At 42.7% G+C, this 18,593-nt stretch overlaps 1 protein-coding gene across 3 annotated transcripts in view; it reads left to right on the top strand.

Moving 5' to 3' along the window:
- The first annotated feature begins 6,066 nt into the window (after nt 1–6,066).
- The window catches only part of CLYBL (citramalyl-CoA lyase), a 257,573-nt gene continuing 245,046 nt past the window's right edge, over nt 6,067–18,593 (top strand). For 2 of the 3 annotated variants that reach the window (XM_035003113.1, XM_035003112.1), the window contains exon 1: nt 6,067–6,182. In XM_035003113.1, the coding sequence (XP_034859004.1) occupies nt 6,078–6,182 (105 nt within the window). In that variant the 5' untranslated portion in view covers nt 6,067–6,077. The remainder of the gene's footprint in view (nt 6,183–18,593) is intronic. The other variant, XM_035003114.1, reaches the window with a different exon arrangement.

Below are 18,593 nucleotides of genomic sequence, written 5' to 3'. Positions count from 1 at the left end.
CATGATCCCGGGGTCCTGGGATCAAGTCCCACATCAGGCTCCCTGCTCAGCGGGGAGTCTGCTTCTCCCTTTCCCTCTGCTGCTTGCTCTCTCTCTCTCTGTCAAAGAAATAAAATCTTCTTTAAAACATTTTTAAAAATTATATTTAAAAAAGCAACTGAGGAACAAGATAATAACATACAAAGTGAATTAAAGTAACAGGGAAATATGTAAAGAATAATTTTGGCAGAGGATGCCTCAAGGTTCAACACTTTGAGTTTAGCAAATGAGTTTTAAATATCTGGTGTGTGTCAGGATACATCAGTAAACAAAACAGGGAAAAAAAATCCCTGCCCTTATGGGGCTTACATTCAACAAAGACACCATCAGATTTAGTAATTTAGAAACGGCTGAGTTCTACGGAAGAAAGGAAGAGTGGATCAGGGAAGGGACTGGAGAGCGGCCAGTGGGCGTGGGGGGAAACCCTCTGCCTGCGGACACTAGGGGGCGCTGTAGCACACTTTTGGCGGCTGAGACTGGTAAAGGATCTCAATTATACAATCAGAGTTTGGGAGCCAGACGGGAATTTTTAGAGGTCAGCTAGTTTAACTTCCTCAGTTCCTAAAGAGAAAGAGAAAGGCTCAGAAGGTCCACAATGTGGTCGTTAGTTATTCTGCATTTGGCCTAAATTTGAGAGTCTCCTCCTCTCTCCCCAAGACAGCCAGACATAGTCATCACCTTATCAAAGGCAGTGCCTGCCAGGAGGGGAGGCTGGGAGGGTTTTGTATCCAAGCAGCAGGAGGGATGGATGATCTCAGAGTGTAGTTCTATCTATGCCACTGTTGAAAAATCATTCCACAGAACTTCTAATACGTCTCTTTCTAAGTGCGGCATTCTGAAGTCTTAAAACAGTGACACTGCCCTTCAGCCTTTGAGACTCAACATTGGTGAAAATAACCGACATCGGCCAGACACCAAAGGAAGGGAAAAGTGGATTATAATAAAGAGCCTTTGGTGTTTATAACAAAAGAATAATGTAGCTTCATTTTCCTAATCGTTACTGCTTCAAACGGTTATTTAAGCTTTAAATGGTTACAGTAAATCATGGGTTGATTAGATATTTTCATCCAGTATCTCCTGGGGTGTGACTATTTGCCAAAGGCGTAGCTGAGCCAATACAAAAGCCCAATATTTCTTAGATTAACAGGAAGAGTTATTTGAGTTTCATGACAATTGTAAGACCAAGTGGTAACAAAGTAATGCACTTCTATTCAGGAGACCTGTATTTTTTAGGGCAACGTTGGTTGAGACTGGGGCATTCACACTAACATGTCTGTTTAGATTCGCTAGCGAGTCCCAGCTGGTTATCCCCTTCTCTGCAAAGTCCCCTGCTTGTCCCGCCCCTCTCAAGCAGAGGGAATTCCAGGGTTCTTTCTGTTCTTTCTGTTTCTGTATACTTTTCCCCGTATCACCAGCAGACCTCAGGACCCACCTATTTTTCCCATTCACCTGTCTGCCTCTTTCACTAGGCTAAATAGCTTCTTTTTTTTTTTTTTTGTTTAAGATTTTATTTATTTATTTGAGAGAGTGAGAGAGAGCACACGAGCAGAGGCAGACTCTGAGCAGGCTGAGCAGGGAGCCTGATGCGGGGCTTGATCCCAAGACCCTGAGATCCTGACCCAAGCCGAAGGCAGACGCTTAACTGACTGAGCCACCCAGGCGCCCCTAAATAGATTATTTTTAAAGTCTTTTTTTCTTGGGGTGTCTGGGTGGCTCCATTGGTTAAGTGTCCAACTCCTGATTTTGGCTCAGGTTATAGGGTTGTGAGGTTGAGCCCTGCTTCGAGCCCTGCACTGGGTGTGGAATCTGCTTAAGATTCTCTCTCTGACCCTCCCCTCCCCACCTGCTGCCAACCCCCCCATGAGTGAGCTCTCTCTCTCTCTAAAAAAATAAAATAAATTTTTTTTTATTGGGGTAAAATATACATAACAAAATTTATCATTTTTAACCATTTTAAATGTACAGTTCAGTAGTGGTAAGTATATTCACATTGTTGTGCAACCATCACCACTATCCATCTCCAGAATTGTTTTCATCTTGTAGAATGGAAATTCTGTGCCCATTAAACAGTAATTCCCCACCCCCACTTCCTCTCAGCCCCTGGCAACCCTCATTCTCTGTCTCTATGAATTTGATTACTCTAGGAAACTCCTAGAAGTGGACTCATACAATATTTGTGTGTGTATGTGTGTGCATGTGCGTATGGCTTATTTCATTTAGCATGAGGTCCTCGAGGTTCATCCATGTTTAGCATGTTTCTGAATTGTATTCAGTTAGCTTCTTGAGGTCAGGAATATTCAATGAATGTTTAAATTTGTTTGAGTTGAAAAAATTAGGTGGATATGAATGTAAAGTAATGAGATCTGTAAACAACCTCAAAAGGGAGGACGTTAACACTGAGAGCCCCGTATCAACAGGAGGACGCATAGATGTATAGGCATGTGCCTCTATGGTCACAGTGCCTGGTACCCCACGCTGACCTGCTGCTTCACTTCCACCTTCCAGAGCTCATGCAGATGTCTCTTCTGAACAATCTCAACCTGGAAATACACAGGCGAAGCAATTTCTGGGAGAAGTGCTTCCAGCTGAGCGGGGCCAACAGTATGAAAGCCCCTATAACGCCATTGGAGTTTAGTCCAGACAGGAGTTTCCCTGTTGACCAGATACGGATAAGAACTAAACATTCTCGGGCGCCTGGGTGGCTCAGTTGGTTAAGCGACTGCCTTCGGCTCAGGTCATGATCCTGGAGTCCCGGGATCGAGTCCCGCATCAGGCTCCCTGCTCGGTGGGGAGCCTGCTTCTCCCTCTGACCCTCCTCCCTCTCATGTGCTCTCTCTCTCTCATTCTCTCTGTCTCAAATAAATAAATAAAATCTTAAAAAAAAAAAAAAGAACTAAACATTCTCTTTGTGCTTTTACATATCTGATGGCCACAGATGGTCTCTGGCTTCATATATTTCAAACTTTCTCCTCTATCACCCACATGCTTCTGGGCCAGGGGCCTTACGAGCATATTCTTATTGAGACATGACCTCTGGCCTTGCATGTCTGCATAAACACATTCTACTAAATCTAAGCCAAATATATCCCAGCTCAACTTCCGCTACACTGGATCCTCAAAATGCTGCAGCCAAAGGGGCGCCTGGCTGGCTCAGTCAGTAGAGCATGTGACTCTTGACCTCAGGGTCATGAGGTCAAGCCCCATTTTGGGTGCAGAGATTACTTAAATAAATGAATAAAATTTTTTAAAACTGCCGCAGCTCCCCCAACACCACCCAACACAAAAGAAGCTTGAGGGAGGGTAAGTTGGAATACACGGGGAAAGCACCTAGACCAATGGTAGTGAAAATATCTCACTTTTCTACATTTTACAAAGAAAAATGACCCGTGAACACACCGGGGTGGGTGGGGACCTATAAGGGGCCTAGTCAAGTCAGGGCCCTGAGGCTTAACCTCCTTTGGCTTTGGGTAAATCTGCCGTTGGCTCTTTCTATGCTAAGCGTTAGTTGAATTGATTTTTATTTTAATTTTTTGTTAAGAATATTTTTCAACATACACAGAGGTAAGAAACATGTAATCAACCCCACTCCCACCCTGTGTACCAGCCACCCAGCTTCAATAATTATCAGCGTTGGTTTATTATTCTAGTGCCCAGCATTGCCACTCCTGAGCTTATTCTGCTCCAGAGGTAATGTTTCTGGCTCCTATCCTTCTTTCTCAGATCTCTGCAAGGTTTTTACCCTACCAGATTGCCTAATTCAACAGGATAATGAGTCTCTGCTAAATTTCATATTTTTAAAATGTCCTTGGGGGCAAACATGTACTTTTATTTTAGTTTTGGAGGCTGTGAATAAAACCAGATTTGACTAGCCTCAAAGGAGGAACTCTGGATTCCTTTCTCTATTATATCTGGAAATATGGGAAGTTAATAAAGCTTTATTTTAAAATATACAAAAATTAGGAAACAATTCTTAAAACCTATGAGTTAGTAATCTCATGAAGAAGCTCAACAAAACCACAGATGTCCTGGTGAGAATGGGCATAGCTACAATTTCTTCAAGCAGAATCTGAAAGAAATTGAATCAGCAAATGAGTCACTGGAGGTCCTACTTTACCTAAAAAGGCATAAGGTCCAGGGCATTTTTAATAAAGATAACTACTCATATGGCAGTTCTTGGAGTTATAATGAGGCTTGTGGAACATTTTCATTTTATAGTTATTAAATACTGACTGGTTACAAGTCACTCACCCAGATGCTGGGGGCACAGAGCACTGACAAGATACACCAGGTCCCTGTTTTCAAAGAGCTCACAGTCTATTCCTAAAGATGGTGTTTTTTAAACCAGAGCACTCTCCCCCTTTCTAGGAATGGGATTGCCCACACAACCCTAGTCCTGCCCCCTTAAGCCCACCCCTTTGATCAGTGGGCAGCAGTTCCCTCCCACCTTGAGAACCACTGAGGAAAAGGCAGCAATAAGAAAGTGAGTTCACAAATCCCCAAATACTGTGCTGAGGGCTGTGATGGAGACCATCAGGCTGCTGTGGCAGTAAAATAGATTGGGAGGACACTCTGGGTCATCAGCGCAACCCTCTTGGAGCAGGTGGCAGGTAGTCTAAATATCCTGGAGGATGAGGTGTAGCTGGGGTTCTGGGGATGGGAGCAGCATGGGGGGAGGCCCTGAAGTGGGAGATGGCTTAGTGAACTTAAAAGAAGTGGAAAGAGGGGCGCCTGGGTGGCTCAGATGGTTGAGCGTCTGCCTTTGGTTCAGGTCGTGATCCCAGGGTCCTGGGATCGAGCCCCACGTTGGGCTCCTGGCTCAGCGCGGAGCCCGCTTCTCCCTGGGCCACTCCCCCTGCTTGTGCTCTCCCTCTCTCTGTATCTTTGTGTCTCAAATGAATAAATAAAACCTTAAAAAAAAAAAAGTGGAAGGAAGAATGTGGGACTGAAATAAGGTGGAGAGATAGGCAGGGGCCAGATCCTCTAAAGCCTTCAGGTTTGTGGTGAAGAACTTCGGTTTTATTCTAAATGCTTCCCATTGGAAGCCACCAAAGAGTTTCAAGAAGGGAATTGACATGATGATAATAATGAGAATTAACGCTACTGGGCACTTGCTCTGGGCCAGCAAGGTTTTAAGCTCTTTATATAAATTAACTCAAGATATCCTTAGACCTATGAGGTGAGTACTGTTAATACTCCCATCTTATAGAGGAGGAAACTGAGGCACGGAGAGCTTAAGTAACTTAACCAAAGTCACAGCTAGTAAAGTCTGTTTTAATACCTTAGCAGTCCCCCGACTGTGAAGTGGCAGGAGTTGTATTTGCTGAAAAACTGACCGGAAGGAGTTAGAGTGAAGTGTTGTGTTTGCTGACCGAGTCTTCAGCAAGCATTTCTCTGGCCCAGAAAGTTGCCCACAGCTGTTCCGATCCTATTACAGGAATATACGTCCCATAATGGATTAACTGTTAAGGCGTGCAAACGGTGAGGCTCACAAATTTGTTAGGCAGTACTTTTTTTTAAAGATTTTTATTTATTTGAGAGAGAGAGAATGAGGGAGAACACATGAGAGGGGGGAGGGTCAGAGGCAGAAGCAGACTCCCTGCCAAGCAGGGAGCCCGATGCGGGACTCGATCCCGGGACTCCAGGATCAGGACCTGAGCCAAAGGCAGTGGCTTAACCAACTGAGCCACCCAGGCTGTTAGGCAGTACTTTTAACAACAAAAGCAACTAATCCCTAGAAAAATTGGCCTGTTCTGGTTGGGAAAACGCAAAGTATCTCAACGTCGCCTTAAAAAACCCAGAGGCACGGAGAAAACTGGATTCAGTCACCAGAAAACCCGCTCAAGAAGTGGCCAACCACTCGGAGCCCTTACTCTGCCTGCCATGACAGCGGAGAAGTTTCTGGCAGCAGGGACACCCCGGGCTCGGGGTGGGAGCCGGTGCGCCAGGCAGGGGGCGTGGCTTTCGGGGGACGAGGCGTGGCGCGGTGGGATTGCGGGGGGCGGGCCCACCTGGGGGCGGGGCCACGGGGGCGGGGCGAAATGAGGAAGGACAGGACTGAGGCGGGGCGCGCGCGTCAGGAAGATGGCGTTGCGTCTGCTGCGGAGAGCGCTCCGAGGGACGGCGGCGGCGGTGCTGCCGAGGCTGTGAGTGCAGGTCCCTAAGTCCCCCGCCACCCGGCCCGGCCGCCCCAGTCCCTGCCGGGAGCCACCCCCACGCCGGCCGGGAGCACCGCGCGCCTCCCGGGCGCCGGCTCGACCTCTGCCAAGGTCGCCGACGCCCCGCGACGGTCGCCTCTCCTGCGCGTGCCTCCCGGTGGGAGGGTCCTTGCTTGGGCCCGGGAAATGGGTACAAACATTCGGATTCGCAGCCCCAGAGCACACAGCGAGTCTCTCCCACAGGTGGAAGCCGCGAACGTACGGCTGTTTTATAAAAGGGTCCTGGAGTCAGCCTGTGAGCGGCGGCTCGCCGGCTGAGTGAGAACACTCCCCCCGTTGGTTCTGCACAGCGGCTCCCGGACTGGTCTCCGGACCCCTTTACCCGCCGAGAAATTATTGAGGACCCCTTAGAGTTTTTCTTGAATCTTTTAATCTTTACGGTGTGAGGAATTAAAACAGGATTTTTAAAAAAGATTTTATTTATTTATTTGCGAGAGAATGAGATAGAGAGAACATGGGAGGGAGGAGGGTCAGAGGGAGAAGCAGACTCCCCGCTGAGCAGGGAGCCCCACGCGGGGCTCGATCCCGGGACTCCGGGATCCTGACCTGAGCCGAAGGCAGTTGCTTAACCAACTGAGCCACCCGGGCGCCCTTAAAACAGAATTTAAAAAAAACACTCATTTACAAATGACAAACCCGTAACATTTTAACACATGTAGTGAAAGAGGGGCGTGGTTTTAAATTTTTGAAAATCTCTTTGGTTTTTCTTTTTTAAAGAGTTTATTTTTTAGAGAGCGAGCGAGAGGGAAACAGCATGAGAGGGGAGAGGGTCAGAGGGAGAAGCAGGCTCCCCGCTGAGCCGGGAGCCCGATGTGGGACTCGATCCCAGGACCCCGGGATCATGACCTGAGCCGAAGGCAGACGCTTAACCATCTGAGCCACCCAGGCGCCCTCTTTGGTTTAATAAAGGACAGTTGGAGTCTCATCAGCTGTTTTGCAGGAAGTTTACAGAGCGATTCTGGGCTCCGGCAGACGCTAGTTGGAAAGCGGAAGACCTCTCAGACCATCTCGAAAGGTCTCAGGAACTCGCAGATGCCCTCGGACCACACTTTGAGAACCTGTTGGCCAACCACATGCACACACGTTATCTCATTTGATTCCCTGACCACCGTGTGAAGAAGTCGGAAGACTTCTTTATAAAGATGAGGAAACAGGCTCAGGGAGGCTAAGTGACGCAAAGCAGAGAATGGCAGAGTTTGGTTCCGAAACCAAGTCTATGGCTACTGGTCCAGAACTCCTTACATTTGCTTGCACCGTGCTTCCTGCTTCCCCAGTGTGTCCTGCACTGGGCCTACCCAGTCTTGTACATCCTACCTTCCCCTTTTCTAGACTTGAGCCTGGTACATGGCCCTGGGCTCAGGGGATCACCCCTGGAACCAGAGGTGCTGCTGAGGCAGTATACGCAGACCCTTCCAGAAGGTCCCTTTTCTTGCAGGCCAGCGTCTGGGGCCTGTTTAATAATGGGTCCAGGGACCACATACAGTCACCTACTTCTAAGGCGCTTGGGACTTACCTCACAGTGCTCTTTGCCATCCTTATTAGCACACTGGTTATTTCTGCACACACTTAACAGGTCCTACTAAGGCCATGGCAGCGGAGATCAGAGCAGTAAAGGTGCCAAGTATCAACCTGCCAAATGGCAACTGCTTACAGATGCCTTCATTTCTACCCCAGTTGGGTTGCACTTAAGCTTCAGGCCTGTGGGCCTGCTTCTGGTGGCTTTATCCTTCTGTTTTTAGAGTATTAGCACCATTGCTGGTAGGCAGGGACCATTCCTGACTTGTCTACCGAGTCTCCAATATTTCCCCTGTTGTAGTGCTCTCCCTGATGCTTCCCCTTCCATCCTGTCTCTGGCCCTTCCACTTTCTGTAGCCACTGCTCAATTTATGTAAATAGCTGGCTCTCAAGTTGGGGGAGCATGACTCCCCACTCCTAGGAGTGCTACTGGTAGGAGTGTCTTTTAAGCCCTCTCCACTGACAGAGCAAAGAAGAATATGTGTGAATAGTGACCCATGCATATATTATAAATACATATATTATTTAGGTAAGCTCTGGGCCCAACGTGGGGCTTGAACTCATGGCCCTGAGATCAAGAGTCACATGCTCTATAGACTGAGCCAGTCAGGTGCCCCTAAATATTTCTTTATATAACCACTGTGTCTATATTAGGCTAAACATGAGTTCGCATTACCTCCAATTCTAGTCCATTACCACATGGATCATTCTAGCCTCCTCCCCTTTGCTTACTAACAAATTTTTACTATTACAGTTAGAAACCTGGCCTTCCCCCGCACCACCACCAAAAAAGAAAAGAAACCTGACTCCCACCATGCACCATCCAATTTCAACATACACATATAGCAGTATTTGAATTGTTAGACCTACTCCATGGGAAAAAACTATCGAAGTACAGTACTTATGTGCAGTTCCTTTTCCTTTAATAGGCTCTACTCATTTCCTTAGTTACTTAGGTCGGTGCTTTTTCCTCCCATCCCCTTCAGTGAGGTTGTTTCATACATCTGTGATACAAGTAGATTCCCTTGTCACAGTCTGCATTCTTTCCTGGGATTCCCCTACTTCCCAGGTGAATTTTTTAAATTGCATATATTAAGGTTCACTCTTTTTGCTATAAAATTCTATGGATTTTGACAAATGCATAATATCATGTATCTACCATAACAGTATTATACAGAATTATTTTATTTCCCTAAAAATCCCCTGTGCTTCATCTCTTCATCCATCCTGCGTTCTCCCAAACTCCTGGCAAGCACTGATCATGTTTCTGTCTCTAAAGTTTTGCCTTTTCCAGGATGCCGTATAATTGGAGTCATATATAGTCATATAGTCCTTTAGACAGTCTTCCTTCACTTAGCAATGTGCATTAAGGTTCCTCTGTGTTTTTTTCATGGCTTCTTAACTCATTTTCTTTTGTTGCTGAATATTCCATTTTAGAGATGTTTCATAGTTAATCTGTTTATCTGTTCACCTACTGAAGGACATTTTAGTTGCTTCTATTAAGGTTTAATAAAGCTGCTCTAAACATTCTTGTGCAGGTTTTCTGTGTGCATAAGTTTTCAGGTTAATTGGGTAAATACCTAGGAGTATAATTGTGTGGTAAAAGTATAAATTGGGTTTTGTAAAAAAACTACCGAACTATGTTCCAAAGTGCTATGCCATTTTGCATTCCCATCATCATTGAAAATTCCTGTTGCTGTCACATCCTTGCCAGCATTTAGTATTATCAGTAAAAAAAATTTGTTTAGTCATTCTAATAGGTGTGTAGTGGGATCTGTTGTTGTTTTAATGTTAATTTGTTTTAACTTGAAATTCCCTGGTGTCAACTGATGTTGAGTATCTTTGGTGAGCTATTTAGATCTTCTGCCTATTTCTTGGATTTTTTTTTTTTTAAAGATTTTATTTATTTATTTGAGAGAGAATGAGAGAGAGCACATGAGAGGGGGGAGGGTCAGAGGGAGAAGCAGACTGCCTGCCGAGCAGGGAGCCCGATGCGGGACTCGATCCCGGGACTCCAGGATCATGACCTGAGCCGAAGGCAGTCGCTTAACCAACTGAGCCACCCAGGCGCCCTGTTTTCTTTTTTTTTAAAGATTTTATTTATTTATTTGACAGAGACACAGCGAGAGAGGGAACACAAGCAAGGGGGGTGGGAGAGGGAGAAGCAGGCTTCCCGCTGAGCCGGGAGCCCAATGCAGGGCTCAATCCCAGGACCCTGGGATCATGACATGAGCCGAAGGCAGACGCTTAACGACTGAGCCAGGCGCCCCTTGGATTGTTTTCTTATTGTTGAGTTTTAAGTATTTTTTGCATATTTTAGATATAAGTCTTTTATAAGATACATGTTTCGCAAATATTTTCTCCCAGTCTGTGACTAGTCTTCATTCTCTTAACAGTATCTTTTACAGAGCAGAAGTTTTTTATGTTAATGAAGTCACGCTTATTGATTTTTTTCTTTCATAGACCATGCTTTTACCATTTTTTGTTTGTTTTTTAAGATTTTACTTTGAGAGAGGATAGGGGGAGAGGGAGAGGATCCTCAAGCAGGCTCCCCGCTGAGCACAGAGCCTGAAGCCAGGCTGGATCTCAGGACCCTGAGATCAGTACCTGAGCTGAAACCAAGAGTCGGACGCTTAACCGGCTGAGCCACCCTGGCGCTCCTGCTTTTGCTGATATATTTAAGAATTCATTGCCAAATCTGAAGTCACATAGATTTTCTCCTGTATTTCCTTCTAAAAGTTCTACAGTGTTATGTTTTCTACTTAGGTCTATGATCCATTGTAAGTTGTTTTTGTTTTTTGTCATGAATGGATATTGGATTTTGTCAAGTTCTTTTTCTGCATCAATTGATATGATCATATGATTTTCCTTGTTTAGCCTGTTGATGTGGCCGATTACATTCACTGATTTTTGAATGTCAAACGAGCCTCGTATACCTGGAATAAATCCTACTTGGTCGTGGTATATAATTCTTTTTATACATTGTTGGATTTGATTTGCTCAAATTTTCTTGAGGGTTTTCCATCTATGTTCATGAGAGATATTGGTCTGTAGTTTTCCTTTTATGTGGTGTGTTTACTGAGTATTGGTTTCTGTATGTCTCATGTCTTTTTTGTTCCTCTATTCCTTCCTTACTGCTTTCTTATGCATTAAGTGAATAAATTTCTTTAATGATTTCTAACTATTTTTTTACTTTTTTAATTGTATTTTTAAAGGGCTTTTTTAGTGGTTACCCTAGGGCTTATCATATACATTTTTTAAGTAGAATTGTGGTAAAATAAAATATATGTAACATAAACTTTGTTACTTTAACCATTCTAAGTGTACAATTTAGTGGCATTATCACATTCCCACTGTCGTGCAACCATTGCCACTATCTGTTTCCAAATTTTGTTCATCACTCCAAACAGAAACTCTGTACCCATTGAGCAATAACTCCTTCCCCTGCACCTGGTAATCTCTAATCTACTTTCTGTCTCTCTGAATTTGCTTATTCTAGATATTTCATGTAAGTGAAATCATATAATTTTTCTTCTTTTGTTTCTGGCTTATTTCACTTTGCATAATGTTTTCAAGAATCATTCATATTGTAGCATGTATCAGAATTTCATTCCTTTTTATGGTTCGATAACATTCCATTGTATTATTACCATATACATCTTAACTTATCAGAATCTACTTTTGATTTATACTAACTTATTCCAGAAGATAGAGAAATGTTCCTTTTGTATAGTTCTATTTCCTTACCTTTTCTTCTTCTTCTTTTTTAAGATTTATTTATTTATTTGAGAGAGAGTGAGCAAGCGCATGCAGGGAAGGAACAGAGGGAGAGGGAGAGAACATCAAGCTGACTCCTGGCTGAATGGTATTATACTTAAACATATTATATTTATATGTTACAAACCCAGTATATACATTGTTGTAGTTTTACTTATATAATTTTATGTCTTTTATTTTTATTTATTTGTTTATTTTTGAAGTAGGCCCCACACCTAGTGTGGGGCTTGAACTCACGACCCTGAGACTGAGTGGTATGTTCTACTGACTGAGCCAGCCAGGTGCCCCAATTTTATGTCTTTTAAAGAAACTTAGAGAAGGAGATGCAAGTACATACACACTTTATAGTATTTGTTATGGTTACCTTCTTATTTACTATTTCTGGTTCTCTTCATTTGTTCTTGTTGATTTGAGTCACCATCTGGTGCCCTTTTTTTTTTAGCTTAGTACATCTTTGCTCTCACTCATCTGCTTTGTGTTGTTATTGGTAAATATATTACATTTCTATGTTACAGACCTAACAACACAATTATATAATGTTCTTTTATATAGTTTCTTCTTAAGTTAGATAAGAGAAGAGAGGAGCAAGAATATGCATTTATACTTACTTACTTAACTGTGTGTGTGTGTTTGTATGTGTGTGAATTTGAATTACTGTCTGGGATCACTTACTTTCAGCCTGAAGAACTTCCTTTAGGATTTCTTGTAAGGTGGGTCTGCTAGCAATACCACTACACATGTATGTGGCCTTTTAGAATCCCAGGAATATGTCACTCTTTCAAAACTGCCTTTGGACATTTCATTTTCCATCTTTTCCTTTTAAAAAAAAAATGTATAAGTTTCAGGTATACAGCTTTATAACTCGACATCTGCATACACTACATACAAAGCGATCACCACCACAAGTCTAGTTACCATCCATCACCATACAGTTGCCCTCTTCACCCATTTTGCCCATCCCCCCACCCCCTTAACCCATAACCACTAGTCTGTTCTCTGTATGAGATTATTTTTGTTTTGTTTGTTCATTTCTTTTGCTTTTTAGATTCCACATATGAGTAAGATCTTATGGTATTTGTCTTTATCCATCTGATTTATTTTGCTTGACATAATACCCTTAAGATCCATCCATGTTGTAGATGGCAAGATTTCATTCTCTTCTTTGGCTGAGTATGGCTTCATTGTATAAATATGACACATCTTTTATCCATCTATTGCTGGACATTTTATTTCTGTATCTTGGCTATTGTAAACTATGCTGCAGTGAACATAACAATAAACAGGGGTGTATATACCTTTTTACCTAAAGTTTTCCTATTTGGATAAATACCCAGAAGTAGAATAGCTGGGTCATATGGTAGTTCTATTCTTAATTTTTTGAGGAACCTCCATATGTTTTCCAGTGGCTGCACCTGTTTACAATCCCACCAACAGTGTGAGAGTTCCCTTTTCTCTACATCCTCTCCAACACTTGTTATTTTTTGTCTTTTTGATAATAGCCATTTTTACAGGTATTAGGTGAGATCTCATTTTGGTTTTGAGTTGCACTTCCCTAGTAATTAGTGATGTTGAGCATCTTTTCATGTGCCTATTGGCCATCTGGATATATTCTTTGGAAAATGGCTATTCAGATCCTCTCCCCGTTTCCTTTTTTTTTTTTTTTTTAAGATTTTATTTATTTATTTGAGAGAGAGAGAGAGCATGAGAGGGGAGAGGGTCAGAGGGAGAAGCAGGCTCCCCGCTGAGCCAAAAGCCTGATGTGGGACTCGATCCCAGGACTCCAGGATCATGACCTGAGCTGAAGGCAGTTGCTTAACCAACTGAGCCCCCCAGGCGCCCTCTCTCCCCATTTCTTAATCAGGTTATTTTGTTGTTGTTGTTGTTGAGTTGGATTAATTCCTTTTATATATTTTGGATATTTACCCCTTATTGGATATATGGTTTGCAGATATTTTTTTTCCCATTCAGTAGGTTGCCTTTTCATTTTCCTGATGGTTTCTTTTGCTGTGCTGAAGCTTTTTACTTTGATGTAAGTCCCATTTATTTATTTTTGCTTTTGTTTTTCTTGCCTTTGAAGTCCGATCCACAAAGACATTGCTAAGACTGATGTCAGAGACTTTACCACCTATGTTTTCTCCTAAGAATTTTATGGTTTCTGGTCTTATATTCAAATTTTTAATCCATTTGAGTTAATTTTTGTGTATGGAGTAACATAGTGGTCTAGTTTTTTTCTTCTGCACGTGGCTACCCAGTTTCTCCAACACTATTTGTTGAAGAGACTGTTCCTTCTCCATTGTATATTCTTGGCTCCACCTTTTCCTTTTAAGCTTTTGGTTAGCCTGTTTGCCCTGTTATCTGCCATTTCAGGTAGCAGTGATATTAAATAATTGCTTCTGATTTGACAAACACCCTCAGGGAAAATGCTATGCCCACTGTTTAGGCTCTGAGCTGGGTGAGCCTTGCATGTGGGGTTTTCCAGGGAACTACCAGATAGGTCAAATAGTGTCAGTTCTCTGTAAATGGTGCTTTGAAAGAGCGCCAACCCTGCCTTGCCTCCTCCAGTGGCTGCCAGGCAGCTGGTTTTAGACCATGATGGTGGCTATTGGTTTTCAGGGCTACTTCTGAACTGGGAAGAGGGAGCGGGTAAGTTAAAAAACCCCACATAGTTTGTGTTCTTACTGAGATTCGTCCATGTTTTTTGAAGTAATGCTCCCAGATTGCTGCAAGCCTTTGGTTAATTTCTACAGTTCTAAAAAAGTTGATTTTGACAATTTTTGCTAGTATTCTCATTGCTTTTATGAAGGATTGGGTTTTTGAAGGTCCTTTCTCTGCAATTTTGCTGAAGTCACTCCTGCTTAGAATTTTGACCAAGAATGGATTTGAGGGGCGCCTGGGTGGCTCAGTCGGTTAAGCATCTGCCTCCTGCTCAGGTCATGATCCTGGAATCCTGGGATTGAGCCCCACATTGGGCTCTTTGCTCAGCGGAGAGCTGCTTCTCCCTCTCCCTCTGCCTGCCAGTCCACCTGCTTGTGTTCTCTCTCTCTTTATTAAATAAATAAATAAAATATGGGACGCCTGGGTGGCTCAGTCGTTAGGCGTCTGCCTTGGGCTCGGGTCATGATCCCAGGGTCCTGGGATCGAGCCCCGCTTTGGGCTCCCTGCTCCCACGGGGAGTCTGCTTCTCCCTCCCCCAGCCCCCCGCTTGTGTTCCCTCTCTCGCTGTCTCTCTCAGTGTCAAATAAATAAATAAAATCTTTAAAAAAATAAAATAAAATCTTAAAAAAAAAAGAATGGATTTGAGTGTATAAAATGTTTTTTTCAGTATCCACTGAGGTGATCATGTGGCTTTTCTTTAATTTGTAAATATGATGAATTAGATTGATTTTTTTTTTTAAGATTTTACTTATTTATGAGAGAGAGCAAGAGCAAGAGCGATAGTACAAGCAGGAAGAGCAGCAGAGGGAGAGGGAGAAGCAGGCTCCCCGCTGAGCAGGGAGCCTGACACGGGGCTTGATCCCAGGGCCCTGAGACCATGAGCCGGGCCAAAGGCAGGTGCTCAACCAAATGAGCCACCCAGGTGCCCCTAGATTGATTTTTAAAGTTAAGCTAACCTTGAGTTCCTGGAATAAACTCTACTTGATCATGATGTATGACTTTTTAAAAAAGATTTTATTTATTTATTTGAGAGAGCTTTTGAGCAATGGCAGGGGCAGAGGGGGAGGGAGAAACATTTCCTGCTGAGTGAGGATCCTGAAGCTTAGCTCCATCCCAAGACACTGAGATCATGATCCCAGCGAAAGTCAAATGCTTAACTGACTGAGCCACCCAGGTGCCTCATGATGTATTATTTTTATATATTGTTGAATTGAATCTGCTAACATTTTATTAAAGTTATTTGCATCTGTGCTCATAAAGAACATTAGCCTATAGTTTTTTTTGTACTGTCTTGTTCTGGGTTTGGTATGGGGATAATAATAGCCACACAGAATTCATTGGAGAGTGTTCTCTTCTATTTTCTTGAATGGTTAGTGTGAATTGGCCATATTTTTACTTAAATGTTTGTGCCTGGAATCTTTGTAGAAAATGTAGAAAGTGAACATATGTGTTTGGTTGTGGGTGAGCCTGGTGGAGGACATCATACATGGTCAGTGAGATTGCATCCACATAGTGGCTGGTGCCGCTCAGCATCTGCACTTCACTGAAGTTCTTACTTTCTCCAGTTACGGCTTTACAACAGCCGGGGTCTGACTGATGTAATTTCTAAGAACAGTCTTTGGTCACAGTTTCCCTTAACTGAATGTTGTGGTGGCTGCTCCCTAGGAGCTGCTCTTTTATGTGTGACTCCCTGTGAGGAAGTCCACAGATGCGTGTGGCTAAAATTTTAGGAAGTCAGGGAGAAGAAAGCTGGGCTCCTTGGAGAGTGGTTATTGGGAGGTTTGATAAATATTCTTAAGATTGGAAGAGTTGTTAATTGTAAAAACAATATGCTTTCTTGCCCCTGAGTGCAACTGGAGTTTGTTCTATTGGTACATTTTGCTTCATTATTCCTCTACACATTGCTCAGCCGAGTTAAGTTTAGAATTTTATTAGTTAATAAAAAAAATCAAGGAAATAATGCTATGTTTCATATAGGCCACCTGGGGATGAATTTAAATCCATTGTAATTAAAACAGGTTTAATTTATTTCATGTTGTTACTTGAGTGTTTTATGGCTTATCAATTAAATAACACACTTGAATGCTGTAGATAATAAATGGGCGCCAGAATTGAGACTCATTCCTTCTTTATCTCCTTCTCTCCCTCCTTCTTTCCTTTCTCTCCTTTCTTTTTCCCCAGCTTCCCTCCCTCCTCTCTTCCCTTTTTCCTTTTACCACTATAAGCCATTTTTTTTTTAAAAGATTTTATTTATTTATTTGACAGAGACAGAGATAGCGAGAGCAGGAACACAAGGAGCGGGAGTGGGAGAGGGAGAAGCAGGCTTCCCCCTGAGGAGGGAGCCCGATGTGGGACTCGATCCCAGGACCCTGGAATCATGACCTGAGCTGAAGGCAGACGATTAACGACTGAGCCACCCAGGCACCCCTATAAGCCAGTTTTAAGGTGGCTTTTTATTTAGTTGCTTTGATTTTATATTTTGGTTAAATTTTAGGATGTTAACCTAATCTTGGAGCATTGATTTTCACTATTGTTCTATGACTCTATCGTATATATATTTGTGTGTATATAGTTCCAGTTATCCATTTAAACTATTTCCAAGTTTTCTCTCTCGGGAAATGCAGAGATAAATGTCTCTACAGCCAAATCTCTGTGGTTACTCTTACTCATGTACTTGGAGGTAAATTTTTGTATGTGAACTTGCTGGGTCAGAGTATGGACATTTTAAGTCTTTTGATGCTTGTTTTCAAATCACCCTCCAGAAAGACGAAAGATACCTGGATTGCAATATGCCCTTTGGAGGCTCATCTGCCCATTTTCCTTGGCATCAGCAGGCCCAGTAAAGTAAAGCACAGACTGTCTTGCTGGTCAGGTCTAGAAAGAACCCCATCGCCTGGCTCTCAGTCAGGGGCGGCTTTTCTCTCTGTGGTGTTGGCTGTCACACTGACCTCACTTGTAGGTGTTTCTGTAAAGAGCTATGAAATTTTACCTCTTCTGCAAGTTCTCTTTTGAATTACACCATATGTAATGTCTTCCTCTTAGGCTTTTGAGATTGACAGAGGTGCCTGATTTCATAATAAAGGATTCAGAGTCAGTCTCTGTGAGAAAGTAAAAATTCTGTTTTAATAGGATGCTAGTGTGGGCAAGTCTTACTTGTTTCCCTTTACTGTGTTCTGGCTGGGAAGGTTGAATGACTGTAGTATACTGTAAGTATTTGCTGGACACTTTTCAAATATGAATATTCAGAACATGCAAATATTGGAAATTTTATTTTATTTTAAAAAATTTTGTTTTAAAGATTTTATTTATTTATTTGAGAAAGAGAGTGAGAGAGAGAACACAAGCAGGGAGGAGGGGTACAGGAAGAGGGAGAAGCAGGCTTCCCACTGAGCAGGGAGCCCGATGCAGGGCTGGATTCCAGGACCCCAGGATCATGACCTGAGCCAAAGGCAGATGCTTAACTGACTGAGCCACCCAGGCGCCCCCAAATATTGGAAATTTTAGAAGACACTTTCTACTTTATTGCCCTACTTGCCCCTTCAATAAAATTAGGGTCACAGTTTAGTGGTAGATTGTGTTCACTGTTTGACTGAAAGTTCTATATTGCTAAAAATTTGAATTAAAAAAAATAAGAGACTATGAAACTTTTAAAAGTTTTTTTATAGGTTTTTTTTTTAATTTAAATTCAATTAATTAGGGCCGCCTGGGTGGCTCAGTCGTTAAGCGTCTGCCTTCGGCTTGGGTCATGGGCCCAGGGTCCTGGGATCGAGCTCTGCATTGGGCTCCCTGCTCAGTGGGAAGCCTGCCTCTCCCTCTCCCACTCCCCCTGCTTGTGTTCCCTCTCTCGCTGTGTCTCTCTCTGTCAAATAAATAAATAAAATCTTTTTAAAAAAATAAAATAAATTCAGTTAATTAACATATAATGTATTATTTGTTTTAGGAGTACAGGTCTGTGATTGAACCTTTTAAAAGTTTATATGGTCATTTAAAAGTATCATTGCACATGTATACTTTGTACTGCTTTACAAGTAGAGCAGGCTTATTTTAAAGCACACTTGCCTTGTTTTCTTATTTAATCTCACAGTATCATTTGCGAGAAAGATGATATGTCCTTCTTGCTATATGTATCAAGGATGGTATTTATTTTTGGCCAAATACAGAAGTTTAAGAAATTAAAAAGAACAATCTGTGCCAAATGCTATTTTCACACAGAGGCACTGGAGGGCGCTCTAGCAATGGGAGATGTAAATTGTCTCCTTAACAAACCTGCCTCTTGCAGAAAAAATAACGGAGTTGGTTTTTCAGTCACTTTAAAAAAAAATGTTTTTTAATTAAGTAATCTCTATACCTAACATGGGGCTCGAACTCACAGCTCCGAGATCAAGAGTCACA

This window comes from Mirounga leonina, unplaced genomic scaffold (genome assembly GCF_011800145.1).
Source record: "Mirounga leonina isolate KUSES-001 unplaced genomic scaffold, KU_Mleo_1.0 Mir_127, whole genome shotgun sequence".
Classification (NCBI taxonomy): Eukaryota; Metazoa; Chordata; class Mammalia; order Carnivora; family Phocidae; genus Mirounga; species Mirounga leonina.
The sequence above is the reverse complement of the archived record's forward strand: the minus strand, read 5'-3'. Positions and strand labels throughout refer to the sequence as shown.